The sequence below is a fragment of the Glandiceps talaboti genome, chromosome 16, assembly GCF_964340395.1.
Source record: "Glandiceps talaboti chromosome 16, keGlaTala1.1, whole genome shotgun sequence".
Taxonomy (NCBI): domain Eukaryota; kingdom Metazoa; phylum Hemichordata; class Enteropneusta; family Spengelidae; genus Glandiceps; species Glandiceps talaboti.
In genome coordinates this window covers 2,459,464-2,484,386 of record NC_135564.1, presented here as the reverse complement: position 1 = coordinate 2,484,386, position 24,923 = coordinate 2,459,464, and the positions used below count along the sequence as shown (strand labels likewise).

At 34.4% G+C, this 24,923-nt stretch overlaps 1 protein-coding gene across 2 annotated transcripts in view; it reads right to left on the bottom strand.

Annotated features, from left to right (window-relative positions):
• Nucleotides 1-24,923, bottom strand: part of LOC144447047 (semaphorin-5A-like) — a 64,241-nt gene that overhangs the window by 23,319 nt on the left and 15,999 nt on the right. Inside the window, exons 3-7 of one of the 2 annotated variants that reach the window (XM_078136924.1) lie at nucleotides 21,777-21,873; nucleotides 13,399-13,448; nucleotides 9,185-9,249; nucleotides 2,648-2,746; nucleotides 1,831-2,044 (exon numbers count right to left, since the gene is read on the bottom strand). In XM_078136924.1, the coding sequence (XP_077993050.1) occupies nucleotides 1,831-2,044; nucleotides 2,648-2,746; nucleotides 9,185-9,249; nucleotides 13,399-13,448; nucleotides 21,777-21,873 (525 nt within the window). Of the gene's footprint in view, nucleotides 1-1,830; nucleotides 2,045-2,647; nucleotides 2,747-9,184; nucleotides 9,254-13,398; nucleotides 13,449-21,776; nucleotides 21,874-24,923 lie in introns of both variants that reach the window. The other variant, XM_078136923.1, reaches the window with a different exon arrangement.

Below are 24,923 nucleotides of genomic sequence, written 5' to 3'. Positions count from 1 at the left end.
GGCTGGTCATCATGTTCAAAGGTACCATGAATAGCCTGGACTATGTGTACATCCTTTACAAGGATGTCAGAATGAAGGTCTTTCCAAATTATTACATTCTTAAAATCTGGTTTCCCTGAAAAAATTCCTATTTGATACAAAACAATACATTTTACAATTAATTCAAAAAGTGTACAAGGAAAAAATGCATTATGATATTTTCGGTATGAAATCAACTCAAGTCTGAAGACTCTAGCCAAGAGACTTGTAGTGGTGATAGCCAAGACTCTGGCTAAACTTAAGACTATCTTGACAAGTCAAATCATACACAGTTACACTCAAAGTATATATCACCAGATATCTTTACTTCTTTTTTATCATAACACAAGAAAACATATTTGAAAATTGTGCATTGTGAAAATGCGTCATATCGAATTATAAGTCACAACATCCCTTAATGACTACACTATGAAAATTGTACAATTTCAGTTCTCATGTTTAACCAGGATATGGAGAACTTTTTCAGTTGATTTAACACACTACATGTCAACAGTCAGCTTCATAAATGTAATATTAGAAAGCCGAGTTTGTCAACAACTGTTCTGTACTTTCAGTGATTTCACAGCTGCTGGAGTACATGGTATCATTAATTATTACCCTTGGTTTTGATTTGATCTTACTCCATGCGTTACTGGAAAAACACACTGCAAAGAAGATCAAGAACAGCCTATGCTGTGTCTATTTGATGAACTGTGAACAGGGTAAGAATAAATATACAAACAACTGACTATATCATTGCAAAGGGTGAAAGCACTTCATCAGAATTTACAGTTAATGTGTTAAATCGATGACAAGAAATGATATAATTCAGTATTTTTATGATTGAAATAAAATTAAGAGTACAAATCAATTGCTAAAATTCTTTCTATGACTAGGAAAGGAATTATACATACAAATTGTTTATGGAAATCAGAGTGCTTACAAACAGGTAAAATCCTTGAAATAACTATGGATGGAATTACACATTTTTATAATGGAAATCAACTTAAAATGCAATTTATGCAGCCTTGACCTGGTATGACCATTTGTCATCTTTACTGTCATTCTCCGTTAGTTTTGAAATGAAAGAATTTAGTGCAATACTTAATTTTAATAGCCTAATTGCAAACTTTCCAGACAAAGTACTTTTTTTCTATAATGTCAGATTAATTTTTAGTTTCATTACTTTCTGTTTATTTAAAGATATGACCCCTACATTTTAATTCACTTTGGTGCCTTGACAGTGCAAAGCTATTAACCTCAATTTGAAACCTTCACTGTGCATGCTGTGTTGTTACAGTAATAATTTATGACCACAAGTGTAACCTACTTCATCAGTTGTATGCCAGGCTCATCAAATCCATAAACTCTTTGTCCTCATGTATTGGAAGCCATAAAATGCATAATGTTGTTTGCTTTTAGTCTGGCAGGTAGCAGTGTCTTTCTGATTTGTCAGTATTTAGAACAGTTGTGACAGAAATGGGGGCACTGATAAAGTTCTATGTATGACAACTACCTAATTATGAGTGGGGAGGTGGGTACTGAGGAGGGGTGTAAAAGGTATAAACTGCCCTGGAAATCACACTTTATTCTAAGAACTAGTAGCAGTGTTGTGTCAAAATACCGATGGATGTGTACGCTTTTAGAACACTGATGACAAAACTGGGTTTGGTAAACTTCACACTGTATATATTCTTGATGTGCAAACTTTTCCTGACTATGAAATCGAATTTTCCAGCTGCAATTTTCCAGGCTTCCTTTACACAGATGGGTGGGGCTGGGGGTGGGGATGAAGGGGTTAATACCACTTACCACTGAGCCATTTTGAATTAGACTGAACTGTTCTAAGGGTTGGTAAATTACCATAGACTCTTTTAATGACCGGATCTCTAGCAGTAAAATCTGTGACTGTACCACTATAAATGTCCCCAGTAGACGATATCAAAGCTGTGTTGTTATGGTCAGGATTGTATGGACACTTTGATGTACCATGAACACTGCTGGTTACAAAGTTTAAACTGGTAATCTGGACATTAAGAGGAGAAATAAAATTATGGTATTAAAATCACATAGATCAGCTTTCAGATTTTAGCATGCATGGACAGTAGTCTGAAAGATCACTACCTGTATTTGACATTACTGGGAGATATATTTTTCCTTTGATGTTTCCACTCTGATGTCATCCAGGTGGATTGGAGCAGAAACAACAACAGCTCTTCTGGGCTAGCATGGACAGATAATATATCAAACTTTACAAGATGTGGGTACCGGTGTACATATTTGTATTAATATCGAAGTTATTGGTAAAAGAAATTATCTTAGAATTCAAAATTAAATTTTTTTTTAAAAATTTCATACAAGTTTTATTTATTTATCTATATTTACTTTATTACAAGACATTAATTTAAATTGTACATCTCATAAAACTAACATAATGAATCTAACTCTCTCTGTTACTAGACATTTGTGCATTTATTACATTTATTTAAATTTACAAGGCACTTCATTTTGACTGTATATCCAGCTCTAAACTAATGAAAATACACACCAGGCATTATCAATACCTTTACCTTTGTGTATCTTTTGAGCCCATGACAACTTGTCAAAGACATTATGTTTTAGTACTTACATTTCGCCAACCACATTGAGGAGCAAAAGCATAGGTACCACATACAAAGACTGAATTTCCCCATGGCAGTAACACTCTTATGAAATTTCTACAATCCTCCTGCAATATATAAGAAAAATTGATAATACTGTAAAAATAACAATACTAATAGCTGATCATCCAGGACAAAACTAATGTTATGTTATAATCTAACAAAACCCTATGATAATGCAAGTGCAAGTGTGGTGTACTGGAGGTAGTTGCGGCATGAATGCTTGCAGTACGTGTTCTGTGGCCATACTTTCAGGAGTATACCAAGTGAAAAACAGAAAACACAGCAAGCAAACAAACAAATACTCCTAAGCACACACTGGAACTGATGGCATGGGGTATCTGTAATTATGTTTATCCGAGCATATACAACATACAAAATGTATATATGTGATCATGTAAACAAATGCTTGTGCCATCATTTGCATACAGGTATGCAATAATATTTTCGGTGCAAATACCACTAGTATGCAGGCATAACAGTACAAGTAATCACTGGTACATATGTAATAATGTTTTCGGTATTGTACTGCCAGTGCAAATACCACTAGTATGCAGGTACACCAATGCAAGTAATCACTGGTATATGTATTACTGATAGGTTACTGAATTTGCTAGGTATTCTGCTCTACAGATACACACTGGTCTAGGTATGCATCTCCTATAACTGCTGAATCCATATTGTCTAATTGTACCATACAACACTGAAGAGTCTTTTCTCAATTGTCTGTGATTTTACTACTTTTTCCAGACTTCATTATCAATGACTTTTGTTCGTACATCAAATACTATAAGTTGGGAAAAAACAGGATTTTAAGGATGTTTTACCTGGGTTTCCAAGCAAATTTCTAGTACAGGATATTTAAACTATGATTTCCCTCTCTGTACCAGTGTAAATCTTATTAACACCACTATATGTGATATATCGCAATGACAAGTAGAAAGTTGACCCTGTAATATCAGTTGCTAGGTTTGTAGTAAGTACTGTAAACACTATCTCCACTATAATGTATTGACTGTATGTCTTAGCCGTCAAATATGTACTTTAAGACTTGAAATGTGTACCTTTAGTTACACAGTATAAAATCTTGCTAAAACATTAATGGCACAATTTGTAACTTTATAGGTTTTGTTTGTTACTTTTATTTCATATGGGCATATATTTATATTATTTTAAATATCAAACCACGTTGAATCATAAGTAAGAACTGATACAACCCTAACAAAAACCAGGTATTCAGATATGAAATCAAAATAACTTTGACATAATTTTTTACTTTTATACCAAAATTTGAAAAAACTTTGTCTGTGTTACGAAGCTTCTTCTAATACGCAAAATGAGTTTTATGATTCTGTGTTCACACAAATTTACTTATTAATAATTTGTTGATTATGCAGTTCAAATTTACTCTCAGTGTGTACATTTGTATTAATTATGTATTTTCTACATAGACTTTGACTGCAAGTAGGGGCCTTAATTAACTGACTACCAGTACGCTTATTTTAGGTGACTTTAAATTTCATTGGCAAGTTGAATATTAATGAGTACTCATAACTAATTGATGATTACTAACTGAAGTCCACAACAGTATCAATGAATTAGCTATTTTTAGAAATTAAATTTTGCTTAATTATAGCCTATGCTAATTTAGGTGACTTTAAATTTTCTATTACTTGCAAGCTGCATTTTAATTAGTACACATAACCAATTTATGATTATCTTCAACTCCACAACCGTATTAATGAATGACCAAAAATGTTCACCAGCAAATTACTTACATGTAGATGTACACAGGTTATAACACACATTCAAGCAGTTCAACATTTTCAATGTAGAATCAATGATGAATTTCTTTTCAGAAATTAAATTGTGCAGTTCATTACATTTTATAAACTGTGATAAAAGTAAGTTTTAAGTTATATATCATTTGCATAGCAGCTCTATCAAAATACCCCCACCCCATACACTCCCCTATCCCTACCAAGATTATTCCGTTCTAATGTCTACAGTTTGACATCTATAGCAAGGTACATGTTTTCAATGGAAAAATTGTGTTCTATTCACAAGAAAAATATTGTTTTACTGTAAACACTGCTCTTTAGAACACTTAAGTACAATTCTTACACAGTTCAAGTATAGATGTACATACAGATAACATATCAAACCTACCACTGTACCAGCTATATTGCATATTCAACCTGCAAGTGTGTGTGTGTGTGTGTGTGGGGGGGGGGGGGGGGGAGGGGGGGGCTGTGTTGTTTATCAGTTTGTTTTTAAGGGGGGTTGTGGAATGGGGGGAGAAGAGAGGGGAGAAGTATTCTCAAGATAACCAGGTTACTGGAGGGGGGGAGAGGTATTCTCAAGATAACAGGTTACTCAGCTTTTCGGAAATCAGGTGATATATACAAACAGTTCTGAGAAGAAAACACAGGTGGAAAGACCTTTGTACAGAGTAGAGATTTCACCTATAAACACTCCTTATCCCCAAAACAAAAGAGTTTTACTAGTAGTAGACATTTAGGATTTACATCTTTCTACAGATGTTACTTCTTCAGATGTTTTAGTTCTGATCTTCAAAGGAAAGGAAGTGAATGAAGCCCAGCTTGCACAGTCAAATTAAAACCAGCAGACAGATGGTAATATACAACTTGAAATGATAAGACTACAAAGTAGATGGACAGGAAAGACATTAATCTTTTTCTCAAATACAGTAATTAATCTTTTTCACTAATTTCCTGCATTTAATCAGGAAGTGAGTAAGGTTGCACTTTGTTTACTAGACTTTTTTTCAGTTTGATACATTACCGATGATACCACTTCAGTAACAGCTGTTTTAGATTGTAATCACTTTGTTTTAGATAATTACATATGTCTAGACTGCCTTGTCTTTCCGGGCAGTCAAGCAATTCTTTCAACAAAATTGACTGTCTTGTTTGCTACAAGATAAATATATTCACACTGCTATGTAGTTTTCAGCAGTGCTGATTTTGGTAGAAATAATGGGTGTGAACTCATATACTGCAGCATTCTGCTTATAGGCATCATCGCATGTCAAGTCTACTCACTGGATGACATCGTGATCATGTGACTACGCAGTCAACAGATCAAGTGTATAGACAGGTTATTTACACTGTGTGGGCCAAAATTAAGATAATCATTTGCTTGTACAGCACAGGTATGATTTCCAGCCTTTAAAGATTCAGTAATGGACAAATATGTACAAAAAATTCATGAAATTGTTTTATCAGATTTCAAACAGTTTTTCAGAATGTGTGCAGGTTATAATGCACAATCAGTTCAAAGTTTTTTTTCACCGTTGAGCTTTCAATTTTTAATACATAAATATCATTTATTTTCACTGTCTTAATGAATAAAAACCTGCACAGAATACTTGATCAGGACTTCAAAAATTCAGGAAAACAGTTCCTATTAACATAAACCTGAAACTAACACTTTCATCAATAGATGCATGAGGCATCTTCTAGTCTTTGCATGGCTATTTGTGGTGACCCTGGAAATTGTGATGCTTATTAAAATAGCAACAAAATCCAACCAGTCAATATTCATACTTCAGTGCTTCCTTTATTAAATCCTACTGATTTGAGAAGGCTGAATGCATTATGAATTAGTAGCTGGTGGTTATAAACAGTAGGGTCTTCCGGTTAATTTTCAATCACTGTTACAGAAGGCTGACAGTCAGATGTCAGCACTACTACTGGGATAGCTAGGACAGTGTATACCATCTCACACAGTTTGATTAGCCTTTCATGTCAACCTATATCTGTGTGCATTATTAACAATAGTATAGAATTACACATGATTAGTTGTCTATCTGTCTTTCTCTCATTTTGGGGTCCATGTTCCTGCTGTCATCAATTTAAGCAACTGGGTTTTTATCTTTGTATGTGCAAGCTACTTGCTTTCCTTTTTTCTTTCCATTCTCTGACACAAAACTGTATCAAAAGTTACTAAAAGATTATATAGTCTAGTGCTCTCTCTCTCAAGTACCCTGAACAAAGCCTCCCTTCCCTTCAATCACAAGTACCCTGAACAAAGCCTCCCTCCCCCTTCACTCACAAGTACCCTGAATAAAGCTTCCCTTCCCCTTCGATCACAAGTACCCTGAACAAAGCCTCCCTCCCCCTTCGTTCATAGGTACCCAGAACAAAGACTACCTCCCCCCTTCACTCACAAGTACCCTGAACAAAAGTCCTACTAAACAGTACAATTTGAATTATTCATGACCAGTGAAACTAGAATATTTTCAAATAATTTGCCATCTAATGTCCTACTGTACAGTGCATCTAACAGATTCCAAAACTGAGTTGATCCCATCACCATAATATTGCCCTATAACTGCTCAAAATGGAAAACAGCTGGAATACTCTGCTGGATGATCTTGACCGAGTCCTCTCATCTCAGCCGACACTGACACTGTCACGGACATCTAGCAGTAAAAGATACCAAACTACTGGTATACTGTATGTATCATAGTTTTATCACTTTCATGTTTAAACCTGAACGAGACCCCTGAAGTTTTCTGGAAGTTGGAAAGTCAACATAATTTGAAAATTAAATTTAAAAAAAGATTTTTTCATATTCAAATGTATATTTCTATTCATAGCAAAAATACATTTCGCTCACATCTTGTCAGCATCATCAAGGATTTACTCTGTCAGTAGAAATTTTCATTTGAAAGCTATGAACCTAGAGTCCATGAATATTCATTCTCTTATGTTTTTGACATGAGGACAGTCCAAGAATTTGTAATATATGCGCCAATGTTTTGGACTAGTCTTTTTTTATTTTGCAATGCGTAGGAAGAATTTAATCTTGACAGTTGCTATGACAATGACAAAGTATTTTTAGAACTTTCTTTTAGCAATGATACCAGATTAAAGTCCTCTTGGAATGATTTAAAAGGAGTGTGTATTTTTAGTAGCCTGAGTAGCTAAGCTTATCTCCTTGAAGAGAAGTTCATTGACTTCCAAGACATTCTTCAAGATTACAACAACACAAACTACACTTTCTTAGCATAATCTCTACAGGTTTAACCTTTCAACATCTATTATGGATACTTCTTTCCATTTTGCGAATCACTTGCAGGATATCTCCCAGCTGTCTGCCATTATTTGATGCCAATCTTTATGAATTGAAAAATCCTGGACTAAGGTTGAAATGTGAAATGTACAATCAATGAATCTTGATTGGCATTCCAAATTCTTTCAAAATGCTAACCACTTCCAGATATTGCTAAGAGTAGTGAGTTCAACACGATTACTAATCTTTACGAAAATGAATGTAAAAGAACATAGTAGCTATGAATTTTCTTCTGTAAATTGTGTATCACAGGTCTACCATACTATGGAGGGGGGGTGGGGGGTGGGGTGTACTCCCCAGTTTATTCTTTTGGCTTGAAATCCACAGAAATTCCTTTACAAATGGTGTTGCTTTGGTGACATTTGTTACACCCACTCCGACTCAGACAACTTCTAATGGAAAATAAACTGGTAATGCAGAGATGCTGTGCTCTGTATGCATGGATGTAAAAACAAAGCAAGTTATCATGTCGATGATCAATTGCTTTGCAAGCCATTAAAATCATCAAGTCCAGTTGAAATTTTTTCAGCAAAAGACTATCAATTATATAAAGTAAAACACTGGTGCTACAGTGGTAGTGCCACTAGGAAAGTATATACGATGTAATTAAGATAAATCCTAGCTTTGTAAATATACATAATTTTTCTAGTTTCTAGTTTCAAGACATCTTCACTACTGCCTGGGGAGAAATTCATTTGATTTATGCAATGGACAGCAATCTTCTTCTCTGTACTCAGTTTTCTTGAAAGCCTATACATGAATAATACATGTACAAATCATCTATCACTACACCATCACATCAGATGATACATGTACAAACCATCTATCACTACACCAGCACATCAGATGATACAGCTACACAACAGCTTGAGTCATTTGATGATCACACACTCACTATTACATGAGTATTTAATGACACTCCAGGTGATTCAGCTGCATATTTATAGCATCAGTATGAAGGTGATACGCTCTAGAAATTCCAGCATCAGTATGAAGGTGATACGCTCTACAAATTCCAGCAGTATAGATTTGAAGATATCAAGATTCAGATGTACATTTGTCGTTCTGTACACAATTTCTGGGATATATGTTTTACGTGTTCACAAAAGTCTGTTTATATTTCAATTATTTCAAATTTAATAAAAATTTGATGGACAAGACATGATAAAAGTTAACCTCATCCTCTGACCACACTCGATGTACTCAGTCAACTGGGTTTACTGAATTGTCTGTATTAAATATGTACCTGAGATTACTTGCATCAGTTCACATGCATACTAGTGGTATTTTCACTGCAGTGCAATACTGAAACATTATTGTATACTTGTATGCAAATGATATGCAAATGAGTAAATGAGCTCTTAAAGTACAAGTTGTAGGTATATGTGTAACACATAAAGACTTACCTCTGATTTGCCTTTCATTTTATTTTTACATTCTTCCATTGCCTCTGCATCTGCTTTCCATTCTACTTCCTGTATATTTTGAAGAAAAGCACAGACAGAGACAAAATAATGATTATAACAGTTTGTTTACACCATTACAACTCAAAGCCCTTGATAGGTTGTTAACATTACATGTACAGTACGTGACTGGAAGTATAATACTATATTCTAAAATACAGTGCTATATTGTTGTAACTGGTTGGTATTCATCAATGAAGTACTTGTACTTTATGTACATATAACTGTACTTTTCATTTCTCATACTATTATGACACTGACAGGAGTAACTATGAAATAAAATCTTTGGTGGGCTGTGCTAAACAGATTGTTTGAATGAACTGGCACTTTACAAATTCACCAATTGATTGATTGATTGATTGATTGATTGATTGATTGATTGATTGATTGATTGATTGATTGATTGATTATCATACATATATCTTTTGATAATGACTTTTTTGTACAATAGTTATTTGTCCCCTATAATTACTGAATGCCTTTGGGTCTGCACGGAAGGACTCCAAAAGAGTTGAGCTGGAGACCAGGGGAGAGACTGCTGTTTATATCTAACAAATTCTTTCCTGACAGTTTATCCACTTTGATGCCTGGCTGTGTACTTTGTTAAAGCTTTCCGGATGAAGCAAGGTCAAGAACTGAAAGTTGCCCAGAAGTCTGGTATATGTATTTAGTAAAGCTTTCCTGTCAGTACTTACATTGATGGCTAGCTGTAAACTTTGTTAAAGGCCATATCAATCTAGGATTCAGTGAAAAAAAAAAGTTGTCTGGCACTGGCAGAGCTTTAGAAAAAGTTGTCCTGAACAAAAGTCTCATCTAATTCAAGACTCAGAAAATACTAATGTGAGGACATGGTATTGAATCATGGACCTTTAAGCTTTCCTGATGTAATGGAAAAGAGCTGAAGTCTGGCATATGTATTTAGTAAAGCCTTCTTGAAAGTTTGCCAACTTTCAATGGCTGGCTGTATACTTTGTTAAAGACCCATGTCGGATTAGGATTTGGTGAGAAATCCAGTTGCCTGGCAGAGCTACAGAAAAGCTGGTCCTGAACAAAAAAGATTTTATGGCTCCACAGACAAGATAGCACTAAGCATGCATGGGGAAAGAACTAACGGTTGACCTGAAGTCTGGTGTATAAGTAAAGCTTTTCACTGACTTTGACACTATAGTGTATACACTAGTTTTCCTGACAGTCTGTCATGTATGTATGATCAATAACTGAAGTATTCTACACAAGTCAGCTACCGACTTCACTAAACTATAGTAAAGCTTTCCTGACAAGTTTTCTGACTTTGGTAACTGCCTGTATACAAAAGCTTAATTTATTAAAATGTTCCTAACATACACTGACCAACTGAAGGTTGTCCTGCAGTCTGCTATGTAATGACTACTATAAAGTAAAAGCCTTTCTGATGTAGAGCAGTGAAATGACCTTCAGTTTGCTAGACATGTAATCCATTCAGCTATGTAGGTCACTTTGTAAAATCCCCTAGATATTTTACAGAAATAATTGATCGAGCCACTAACTAACCATCTCTTGACATTCTGCACATACGCTGGTACAATTTGCCCTACTTCTCAATATGGTTTGTGTATGTCTTTTACAGCCTCGCTGTGTCCTTGTCATAAACATACTTTTCATCACTAGATGACCATAAATCTCTTTGCATGATATCATACTTTTCATCACCCAAAACTGTATTTGTTTTCATTCATTTATAACAGTAATGATAGCTTTATTGCAGTATTTTAGACAACAAGTTAAGTGATGCTAGGTAGAATGGAAACCCACAAAATGCTATGAATAATAATACTTTAACCATAGACATTGGAGAGTTGCATCTATGTTAGTTTACATGTAATTAACACTGACTTGAAATATTGTCCCTAACCACAATTTGCACCAAATTCGGCTAGATTCTGTATTAACGACAGAAATACCAAGACAAATATTTAAGTAGAAGACTATTAAATTGCCTGCATCATCATAAACCACTGCAGCCTCTTTTACGGTACTGGGTAAGACACATCATCAAGAGTTATTATTTTTCGTTGTGTAAGTGGAACAATATGCTTTGGCTTGCGAGAATAAATTCTCTGTGGCGGGTGCATGATGATGATAAAATTTACATCTGAAAAATCAGGAAAAAATGGTAATTTTGAACATTTTGCCTCACATTTTGAACACAGCAGAACAAGTGATGTAGACACATGTTGTTGTGAAATAGACATACGTTGTTGTGACGTTGAATGACCAGGGTATATATTCCATATTTTTGGCTTATGCATGGTATATCTATAAGGGATGTTATGATTCTGCACCACCGATGCAAAGCTGCTGAAGGCGCCAGCATCTTGGTTGGTTTACCCTTTGACCTCAAAAGACTCAATGTCAAAATAAACAACCTAGAGTATGTTACGTGCACACAGACACGTGCCTGGTCTGATAGCGTCTATGGACCCTGTATCACTGAAGAGGAGTGTAACCTACGATTAGGAAAAGACCATAAATATGCCAAAAGTATGCAAAACTGTCATAGAATAATATAAATGATACTGATAGTTTTAGTACCCAAAGTACATAAAACCTATATCATTACATAAGCTATGATCCATTTCTTTGTCTGTCTGTCTGTCTGTCTGTCTGTCTGTCTGTCTGTCTGTCTGTCTGTCTGTATTGATTGATTGATTGATTGATTGATTGATTGATTGATTGATTGATTGATTGGAAAAGATTTACAGGACCAGTTCCAATGTGGATTAAAATTTAGGTGTCAAAAACACTGACAGCAGTCTGGCAGAGCTACTCAAAAGTTGGTAAAAAAACAAAAAGAGTAATCCTGTCTAATCTGTATGGCTCCACAGATAAGATAATACTAAAGTGAGAACCTAGGACTGAAACCCTGGCCTTTAAGAAGTATGAAAGACATCAAATTATACGATTCTAGTACTCCTGGTATAACTATAAAACACAGCTACTTGGACATTGACTTTACAAGTATCCCTTTACCTATATATATCTGTTGCTTGGCACCTACGGATTGTTTTTATTTCTGGTAGCCAACATTGATAGGAAATTAGGGAATGTATGAGGTTGATAACCCTACTCATTTGCAAGGATGTGTACAGGTGTGATCGATGGTCTGAGGGAATCAATTTCATTCACTAAGTTTTATTACAAAATACTAGTATGAAGGAAGTTGTCCTAGATGTATGGGTATGTAGATGAATAACGTTGACCTTTGCTTGTCAGATATTTAAGATAACAGGAAGCAACAACTAACCATGCAGTGTCAGTGATACCATTAACTCTACATCCTGATAATCAGGTGGTATGTGACTTGAATAATTGTCAATCTATCAAATCAAATCAAATCAAATCAAACTTTTAATACTTTTCAGTGGAAGTTTTTCAGTATGAACTTTGTTGTTGTTTGTATCTGTGCTAACATTTTATTAGGCAATCATTTCCAAATGTACATTTTCAGTAAATTTTGGAAATAATTCCTCTTCACATGTGAAATTGTTCAGAAAGTAAACTATATATGTGTATACATGGAATAGTACATCTGCCAGTGTTTATTTATATGCACAGCTGTACAATTTTCTTGTGTGTGTACTCTGTATGAAGTGTAGACCAGCATCAAAATAAGCATATCGGCTCATGCGATTCATCAACAGTATTTTTCATCATATTATGTGATATTTTATGCATTTCTAACAAACCAAATAATCCAAAATGCACATACATGCTTCAATTGTAAAAGACCACCACTACAAAAAATTTCAAGACATAATATGTATTTTATCCCCATCCGAAATATGTATTTAGTTGCTTCAGCAGAAATACGTACTCTGGCTTGTAAGAATGCCCCATAGTGCACTACATCCCATATCAAAGGTTCAGAAATGGCATAATAGTAAATTTTATTTACTACACCACTACTGGGTTTTTCCCACACCAGTCAGCACTGTCAGGTTCCAACTCACACACAGAAAATGTAGCCCCAATGTAGCCTTACCAATCCAATTGTTATGCATATGACCATGCCCAAAACAGACTCTTCAAGTATCAATCTACCTGATGAATATCAATGACCGACCAGCACTCCTGGGCTGGGAAGACCCTGAATGTGTGTCAATATAAACAAAATGTACTAACCTCAATGACTGTTAAATCAGCCAGTGATAGTCGGAATAAATTGTCTCTGTAAAAAAAAAAGAAATCAAATGAAAACAATAAAATATGACATAAATGACAAACATTTTACTCATGATGAAGCTTGCACCAATATTTGTACACAACTTATAAAGGATAAATCAGAAATTGTAGGATAACATTTATTAGAAGGAGACATGGGGAGCGTAGAAGATAATGCTACTGTCATAGAATTGAATCTGTGATTCCTCTACATTCATTAATTATTTCTGAACATAGTGAAATCATAAATTTGGCCTGTAGACAGGCTTATTGTTTCAAGCACGATCATTGAATAGCTCTACCTACAAAGCATTTACCATGTACACCTCAAAATTTCCCCTGATCTTACTTAATTTCCACAAAAGCATCAAGAATGTTAATATACCATATATTCAAACTCAGTTCTTTTATTCTCTATTTGAAGATTTGAAGACTCCATTACTGTCACTTTTTGAGTCCTTCTCAAAATATGGATTTACATTTTTGCATGTACAAATTGCATTCTATCAACTGCAGGCTATCTCTAAACCTGTTAACCACCAAAGTTTTATCTCTGTTTTTTAACACATAACATGTCAAAGGTATGGAACAATCTCAGCGTAGACTAACACTACAGATTTTATTACCAACATAGTCATGAATAGTATTAGACACCCCTCTGAGACTTGAATTATCAACTATATATAGATATGAGACTATTTCATATCTGACGCAAAGGTTAATAGATGAAATATTTCAGAGGTGACCATTACACAAAGACAGGCAGGTGGTCTGATATATTTGGATATGAAATGTTATGACATCAGGTTTGACAGATGATACACTACATCAACAACAGTGCAGAGAAAATATATCAACTGCATTTCCAGAAAATTATCAGAAATGCACCAATTTTTCATAATAAAGTTTTTGTGCCGAACAACGATAGGAATACATCTACGCTTCAAATCCAAGTAAAAGGGTTTTCCATCCTATTTGTTAACATTCACAATTACATTTACATGTACTGTACACCTGGAAATTGTCGTTTAAGAATTATTTTTGCTTTTATCACTGGAAAACCAAAAACATCAAAATAAGCAGGGGTTAAAATGCGTTCTTGTACACAAACACAATATACCAGTCTGGTAATTAGTAAACATTAGTCTTTGAGGAGACTATAAAATCGTTGAAGACTGTAAAATCACAAAATTTTATATTAGGGGAAAATACATAGGTTTATAGTATCTTGGCAATGGTATATCATCTTTCAAAAAGAGTTGCCAATGAATATTTATAATATTACTTGTGACAAGATTGAAATATCAATGCAAAAAAGAAAGGATAAAAGAAAGATATTATTTATTTATAATCCTTTCTTTTTGGCATTGATATTTCAATCTTGTCACAAGTAATATTTCATGCAACTTCGGGGTCTACACATACACAAACTAAACAACAAATGATCAAAAGTCAGAATTTGCACCGCAGGTGGTCTTTTATGTTAGAAGTCGCACTAAGCAGTCTTATGTATCTGCAACAAGTTGAACAAAGGCGTCCAGACAGTGACATTCCTCAACCTAGGTCAAAATGTCACAATTTTCAAAGGCATACCTTCAAGCTCAAAGTTTGACAGGAATTTGCTGAGCAACTTTGATATTTTCAATCATTACACATAAGGTTTTATGCTGATAATTGTAACACCTGCAGTACTGCATTCCATGAATCCTATGTGGAACTACAAGATTCCCAAACTCTAGGTATAATTCAAATACACCTGGAAAACTGGATGATTGAAATATCGGTCATTTATAAAGTGATCTTTTCTTGATCAAAGTCATAGAATAATGTCTGTCTAGGAGATGAATCGATAAACTGACACAGATAACTATTTCTATTTGGCTACCAAAGAATTCAATTTTTTACTTCATAATGGTGAATACATGTGTTGTACTTTCAAATATCTAAATTGCAGTGTTTTTCTTAATAAGTAGGTACACAGTTTACTAAACTCTAGCAGCATCACCAGGTATTTTACTATCGTTTCCCACGAAATGATACTTCCTGCGTACATGTATGACAATATAAGCTATTTCACCAGATCTCCCCCAAATCTCTCTGTTACCATAGTTCTCAAACCCTATCAAATACTATACTATACTGGCACTCTCTCACAAACAATGCAAGTTTTAAATTTCATGTTGTGGTAATTTTACACACTTTACTAAAAGCTGAAAAACAACAATTAATTGGCATACCATGGTAGTATATAGTCTCATTTCATCCATGAAAACCAATGGCAGCTGGTATTCATACTAGACTAAGTTATATCTCACACAATGTGAACACATGAACACAATCAAATCTTGCGAGAAAAAATCTTCAGGGTTCAACCCATCTGTATTGAAACAATACAGGTTTTAAATTTCATCTTCTGGTAATTTTACACACTTTTGCTTGAGCTGAAAAGACCCATTAATGGCCAAATCATGGCAAGATAGTCTTATTTCATCCATGAAAGGCAATGGCAGGTATTTCAATACTACAAGTAATGTAAAACGTCTGTGTAATACCCTGATATCAGACTTTTCTACATTCTATATACTCGTTGCAGTTACACTGAAGATAATACTAGTACATTTGGTTACAAACGTTCAACATAAATGACCTAAATCACTATATCTAAGGACAATTAATCATCACTATACTGGTGCTCATAGTGTTTCTTACATGACGTGGGTATACATAATGATCAATAAAACAGTGAATATAAAATCATTTTCATTTGAATACATAACCTGAATACTACATTATCTGACAAACAATGTAGGTTTTAAATTTCATCTTGTTGTAATTTTACACACTTTACCAGAGCTGTAGTTGCATTTTACCCATGTAAGGCAGTGACAGGTATTCAATACTATAGGTAATATAAAACATTAATCTCTGCTAGAGGTGCTCATAGTCATAGTCATGTAGTGTCTATTACATGTACATGATATCTGTATACATAATGAGCAATCACATTGTGTATAAAATCATTTTTCATTTGAAATACATAACTTGAATACTGTACACTAAAACTGTCTGACAAACAATGCAGGTTTTAAATTTCATCTTGTGGAAATTTTACACACTTTTAGTACTAAGAGTTGACAAGACCCATTAATGACCAATAGCAAGATAGTTGCATTTCACTCATGAAAGGCAATGACAAGTTTTCAATACTATCGATATTAATGTAAAATGTCAGCATTATACCCCAATATCACACTTGTACATTACATTTGTATATCTACATTCTACACTTGAGGCTGTACTGCTATACTGGAGTTCTTCTGAAAACTACATTCTCCAAAGTAACACTTCATTCTATCTGTAATTTTACACTCTTTTACTAGAGATGACAAAGACCAACTAAAGGCTACATGGCAAGATAGTCTATATTTCACTCCATGAAAAGGCAATGGTACATATTCAATACTAAATGTATCAATATAGATCAGAAGTGCATATTTACATAATCTACCATTTATGTTTGAGGCTGTACTGGTGTTATTCTGACAACTCCATACATTTTATTTCTGAAAAGTACATCTAGTATGTCATTCTATCTGTGATCACTGCTTAGCTGGGGATGTTTATAATCTGTATACTTTATCCATAGATTAAATCTTGCACACTAAAAAACAACTTACGAATACACGAAACCTATCAATTTCATCCATTCTTGTTATGTTTGTAACATTTCATGCACTACTTCTTCACTATGGCTGCTACCACGTCAGCATAGTACCAGCTGACTTTCATGTCTGGCATATCACTAATACTTTGCACTTACAGTTTTTAAGTAAAGTATAAACTTTTACTTTGTACAGACAAGTGCTGATTATAGAAATAGATAAGTCTAAACACAAGGTAGATTTAGTTACTGAATTACTCTTATGTGCAGTTTATAGGATGATTTGACAAATTACACCTGGTTTGATGGTCATTGACTTGACAGCCAATAACATGAAAGGGATACATTTGATACTTTCTAGCCCATAATCACCCACATGAAAAATGTAGTGAACTTGATCAAGGCTTGAAGGTGATGTAGCAAGATCCCAGTTGAGGCACAGCATGTTTTGTACGACAGTATATGTGCACAAAACTAGATAACTTTTTAATGAAACAACTTTTCCTTACAGTATATATATATACATACTGTGCAGTTAAACCAAGAAGTGGGGTGTCTTGAAAGTGAATGGTTCCGTGCAGCCATTTTTCACCACTGTCTTAGTATATGACAAAACCCAGTTGGCATGGTTACATACCAGAGTAATTTCTTGTACTTGTAGAACTGATGTGTTCTACTGTTGCAACATAGAAGCCTGGTGGCTTCACAGTGATACAATAGCAGTGTTTAATACATATACATTTGTAGTTTGGATACCAACCTGATATCAAATAATCTCTAACTCTGTCTGGCTAAATGAGAGTTCCCTCACGTAAAAATAGGGCTTCTGGCGCATAGTTGTGGCATATAAGCTATTGATTGGTTTGTGGCAAGTATGCCATTACACTTTTGTAGCGCATATGCCACTTATACATATGTACATGTAAAACTGTGTCCTTCCTTTTTATCTTTCAAATGGATATTTCATTGACTTTATATCTGGTATATTTACACTGCTTGATGCAAACAAATGCAATTAAAGAATATTTGTGCAATAAACAAACTCGTGCAAAGTTTAGTTTGTAGAACATTTATCTTTACTGTGTAGTTACCTAGGGTACTTGGCAATTTGTCAAACTATACCATGTTTTTGTAACTTATAATCTAACAACATAAAATCCTGTACATGTAATGTACTCCTTTCTGACATATAAATGCAGAGTAACTTACAGGTTGCATGTATTGAAAGCTGGATAGTTTATCTCTGTATTGATGACAACAAAAACAGCGGTCACATTTGTACATACTCATTACAACAAGTTTAAGCTGCTAATGTACACAGTACAGTTATGAAAGTAATATTCTTTGGATCCAGGGTAACTGTTTTTATAGTCTGGATGCTGAAACAGATCTGAAAGATTTGATATGAAGGATAGCACTAGACTACTGTTTTTATAGATTGGTCTGGTTGCTATTAGTTGTAATCCTCCCAACATAACACTGCATACTTTTATCCTTTAGGGATGTTGCACACAGATTATACTGAACATTTAACATTTACCATGCATGACCTAGCTTTTGAGGTCTAACTGCAAAGTTTTACTTCATGATAATCTTACGTCTACCCCCCCCCCCCCCACGTCCTCACCATGTTGTCCATAAATGACCTATCACCTGATATCTAACTACAAAGCTTTATTGTAATGATAACCTTACAGCATCCCCTCTCCCCATGCTGTCCATCAATAGCCTTACTTTTGAGGTCAAATAGCAAAGCTTTACTCTGTGTGGTGTCCTTACAGCTATCAAGGGATGTAATACATGGATTGATTATAGCCTTGCATAAAATAATGGATAAGGTACATGTCTGGTGTTTTTCATTTTAGTAAGAGAAATGAGACAATATAGTGGATTGATAGCTGCATAGGTAAAGGTCTTTTGAAGGATAGGGTGTGCTATTCTCAAGATCTTGTTTAGAGTCATATATCATATGGACTATTCAAATGTACTGGTACACTGGTAGTAAGTTTGACCTAAGGTTCCCACATCCACTAGCCCAGAGACTTGGCTATTTGGTTCAACGGATGTTCTGGCAAGTGACAATGTCAGGCATGACAGCCAAAGCTCAGGGCTTCTCCCACATGAAATACTACTACTTCTGGATGTAGGAACCCATAGTGGACATATAATACAAGCGGTTTATTGCTGGCAGACTGAAAGATTCACCACTGTTTATGCTGTCACTTATCAATGTGGAGTATAAACAGGGATGATGATCAGTGTTACTCTATTTGGCTGGTTGAAAATAACTTATCTCATACATGAATTCATGTTGCAGACAGTAACACTTATGTGAAAAGATGATTTCAAATGATGAAATGATGAAATGAAACAAGTGTCAACAGTAATAACTATGCTTATCCTATACATGTACATGGAACAGACAGGGAAAGGCCCTGTTCTTTTTATGGTAGAAATTTTCAAAAACAGACACAGATGACATCAGAATAGATTCTATTCTGAGAATAAGATGATTTAGAAAGATGAAATTATGAACGCAGGTGGCATGGCAACAGTAATATCCATGGTAGATATTAACCCAATATGATACAATATACATGTATGGAAAGGTCCTGGTGTTTTTACAGATGCAATTTTCCACAACAGATGTCATAGTATTTAATAGTGAGTATGCCATGCCATGGAAAACTCCAATGTTGACGTATCAAACCAGCTGGACATCCTCTCATTTATTTCAAACTACCTACTAAGTTTATTATACCTCCCTGCATTTTTCTAGATTACCTACAATTCTGCAAAAGATCATGTAACAAAATATCCCTATTTGTACGACCAAATAATGCCTTATATTTGTAGATTTGATGATATCATTAGTGACAACAAATGAAAACCAACTGTGTTATTTTGTGTGATGTAATTTCCCTTCAGGAAGTCGTGTATGTTTTCAATTTCCCTTCCTACATTTATCCTTGGCTATATAACTTATCATTGCCAAACTATAACAAGGTACATGTATCTTCTATATATTGTAACATGTATATATAGAAATATTGAGACTTGATGGAAAGTATAACTTTAATTATTTTTGAAACATATTTTTCTTTCAGTTTTGTATGAATACATGTATATATTTAAGAGCAAATACATGAAAATAAGTTTCATGAACTTTTGAGTACTACATTGACATCAGTTTTGTATACACCAATGCATATATGTCATCAAATCTAATTTGATATTCACCAAATTTTTTCCAAATCTTTTATAAATTCGTCACAAAATATTCAATGCTATGTGCATTTTTTTCAGAAAACTGCACATAGATTTTATTTCTATAATTTAAAAGTACATATTCACATTGAAACATTTCGTAGTATTTTACATAGTATAGTTTACTCAGTTTGACAGTAGTTGGCTACTACTAGGGAACATACAGAATGACAGCTAAGAAACAGTAGCAATGTGACTTGGGCTGTGTGATTTCCTGTGAGTTATGAAAAACACATGTTTTCCAAAAAACTTGCAGTTAGTACACAAAAATTACATTTATAATGGCCTTCACCTTCAATGTGTTTTTCATTCATTTCCCGATCTCAGGAAACAGATCAGTTTCTTTCCTGGTCTGAGTCATTGTCATAATAATTTTACAAACTTTATATTTATAGTAAAACAGAAGTCCTGGTCTGAGTCACTTTCATAATAATTTTACAAACTTTATATTTATAGTAAAACAGAAGTTGAAACTACTATTTCCTTTAAATTTAGATGTGACAAATCAGCTATTTTTGTTTTGGGAAACTGTTTTACTACAACTTATTGGTGACTTAATTGGAAAGTTTCCAACAAATTCAAATGTTTGCAGAATCCCTGAATATTCTATAGAAAAGATGAACGCAGACAAACCTTACAAATATTAGCAATCATTTGCTCAGATCATCTTATTGCCAAACTTATACAAATATTAATTCATTTGATTGAATACTTTCCTCAGTTAGTTTGCAAATCTACTACAGTATAGTACAGCTCAAGAACACCTTTCTGATTTGCTAGCCTGATGTCGGATTGATGTGAACACCAAACTTGGGTTGTTACAGGAATTACCCCTCTCTGTTACTTATATATGTTGGTGAGGTGTTAGTGCTAGTGGCAGTGTTAGCACTGAGATGGCCTAGTGTTAACATATGGCTGGTGCAGGGATTATGCCTCCCAGCTGCTTACACATGCTGGTGAGATGTTAGTGCCAGCACAGTGTTAACACTGAACTAGCCAGGTGTAAAATGGGCTGCTAAAGGAATTTACCCCTCTCTGTTAATTAATATATGCTGGTAAGGTGTTAGTGCCAGCCCAGCACTGAGCTAGCCTGGTGTTAACATGGGCTGCTACAGGAATTACCGTCTCTGTTACTTATATATGTTGGTAAGATGTTAATACTAGCCCAGTGTTAGCACTCAGCTGGCCTGGTGTTAACATAGGGCTGGTACAGGAATTACCCCTCTTGGTTGCTAACACATGTTGGTGAGGTGTTGTTAGTACTAACCCAGTGTGACTGTTAGCACTGAGCTAGCCTAATGCTATCAACGTTGGAGGTGATGCTTGAGCTGTATGATAATGTGGATATAGAAAAGGAAAATGGATGAAAAACGTTATCAGCAAATATACAAATAACCAAATACCTACCTAGCACCTACAATAAGCTGTGAGTTGTCTTCATCTACAACTAGTCTATGATAGTTTGTTACATCTTCTCTCTCAAACGTCACAACATCGCTGAGATCTGTAGAAAGGAAAAATGACAGCAATTTATAATTTCTATAAATTTCATTAAAATTAAAATCGTTGCAATGCCAGTTGAAGTCACATTTGAATGAAAGCCTTGACACAGAGGGAAAAGCATTTCTGACAAGTCTATTGATCTGCTTAGCCATGAGCTGAGTGGCTAATAGTTGGCATTTCCATTGAGCTGATTGGCTGGCTAATAGCTGTCACTGCCATTGAGTTGATTGGCTAATAGTTCCATTGAACTGATTGGGTAATAGTTCAAATTTCCAATGTGCTCATTGGCTAAGAGTTGACATTTCCATTATGCTGGTGGCATTTCCAGTCAGCTGATTGGTTGACATCCTTGGTACATTGTCACACAATTGTCGTGCTTTCAATACCCAAAATTATTAACAACCAATGGTATATCAGAGTTTTAGGAAATAGCAATACATCTTTATGCTTATCATTCTCTATTTTCATTTCATGAAATCTCTCACGGTTGCACCCACTACTCTCAGTGTTTTTGCTAAGGGCTGAGTAAGTAAGTAAAATCTACCGGGGTTCCCATGTCATATTTTACCTGGATTCCCAAACAAAATAACCAAAGACTTTATGGGCGAAACTGCCATTTTACCACTTCCACCCTTTCTGTTACCAGGGTTCCCTAACCTTAGCAAAAACATTGACTCTTTAGAGGCCTTGCAAGAACCCTATACATGTATTCGACCAGAAAGTGAGATTATTACATCATCAAATTTTAATACTGCTATTCTAACCAAACAAATCCCCAACGATTTTCAGTACAAATTATATTTGTCTCCCTATTACACTTCCTATTAAAATCTGAACAAATCTTATAAATCAATCTTATATTATATTTATGAAACAGCGACAGACTTCTTTACACTATTAAGGCTTTAAATTGAAAGAAAATAACTTCTCCTATTTCAGGAAATCTGCCCTCAAAAAGAACCATGATTGCATATATACATGTATACACACAATCTTATATGGTTTACTGCAAGTTTGTACAGAAGAATTGTCATGTTGTGCTAGTAAAACCATTTCATGAATTTTTATTGAATAAATCTTGTAGGAACAGCTAGCGACGTAATTAACTTAAATTTTATTGCCTCAAGAAATCCCATGGTAATTTGAAATTACATGACTTGAAAACTTATGACAACAGTACGCAGTCTGCATCTCAAACATGCGTACATAGGTTTTGTGTACGCATATAAAGATATAAACCTTAGAAAAGTAGATAATGAAGTCAATGTTTGTAACATAATAGTACGATACACATCCCTGTAGGATAGGATCACCGAAGGTTACATTCCAGTTGAATCAAGAATTTGAAATACAGCATTATGCTAAAATCTTGGGCAAAGGTCTTTTTGATCTATACATAAACTAAAGACAAGAAGAGTTTTTCAGATTTCAAGAGATATGATATTCACATTGTGATATTTTGCTCTTTAATTCTTATTTCGTTATTTTACAGTCAATCCACTTTATGCATATTTTGATATTCTCCCATCTCGCCGAAGATACCACTGTATTAAATGCTCCAAAGTTCGTTACAGCAAGAGTTTTGTCCAGTCAGCCGTCAGATTGTTAAATCATTACTAAGTTGTATTTGCGTACTAAGTGTATTTGTATTTGTATTTATATTTGTAATTGTATTTGTGTAGTTGTGTCGCTTGCACTTTTGTGAGTTGTATACTACATATCCTTGAGGACAATAAATAAATAAATAATAATAATAATAATAATATAATGCTATATGTAGCACTGACATCATGACAATACTGAAAGACTTGGACTGTCAAAATCATCTTAAGCATAAAACATCTGTGACTGAAGCAATGAATAATCCATACAAATGTTGGCCTGACTACGACACTGTAGTCTACAGGCTATAATCCACTGGGTTTGAACCTGAAGAGCTCTTTACCCAATGGACTGGGTGAAAGTATTTTCAGATCCAACCCAATGGACAGCATATAGTAGACTAGTAGTAGTAACTATGCTAAGACCTTCCTGCTGTATTCAGGACATAACTTTTGTAAATAACTCAAAAGACTTGATAATTTATTGAAAAGATGATTAATTATCTTTCTGGAGCTCGTGATTTTGTATCTCTATCTTGCTCAAAAACACAACCACAATACCAAGACAGTTAGTATTCATTCATTCAAGTATATTACTTGGTTTCTGACAGTTTCTGTATTTTCTATTGTATAGGAGCCTGATTCAAATAATATGTAATAAATAACAGAAAATTACTGCCATATGCAAATTTAATGATGATGATTCATTATCAAAGGTGAATATTTAGAGACCACAACAAATCATGCACTGTACACACACTAGCACACTAATTTCTAAACCATATGGGGTATTTATTAATACAATCATATCAATTCATGCTAATTCTGCCTACAAATGCAAATCATGTAAGCAATAACACCAAAGTAAAGCATTTTCTGTACATACCTCAACTGTTTATAGCATCCATTTCAAGTGTAAAAGTATACTGTTTCATTTGCTAATTGCATCACAAACGCTGCATGCCAGGCTTGTAAATAAACCAGTTGAAACAGTATACTTTTACACTTGATATGAATGCTATAAATGGGTATAGCACATAGAGAAAGTGCTTTACTTCAGCGATACTCAGTGTATTTTTCTGTATAAATGAGTGAAAAGACACCAAACTTTAGTTCCACAGTAAAAAATATCATACTTATTGTTGGGCCAAATCCCTCACCCACATCGTTAACAAATGCTTACGATATTTGATCCCTCTATTTCAATAACAACTACCCCAGGGAATGCTTAAATCTATCAATTAAATATTTTTGTAAGATATCCTGCTAACATTTCATTCATAGGATGCTAGGAAAGTGTGACTTACAAGGATTGAATGACTACATCCATACGTTTTCTAATTGTAAAACCATTAACTATTGATATACAATTACCTATGTAGGGATAAAGACAACATAAATCTGGGAAATGTCTGGTTATATGGTTAATGTTATTATCCATTGTCCATTA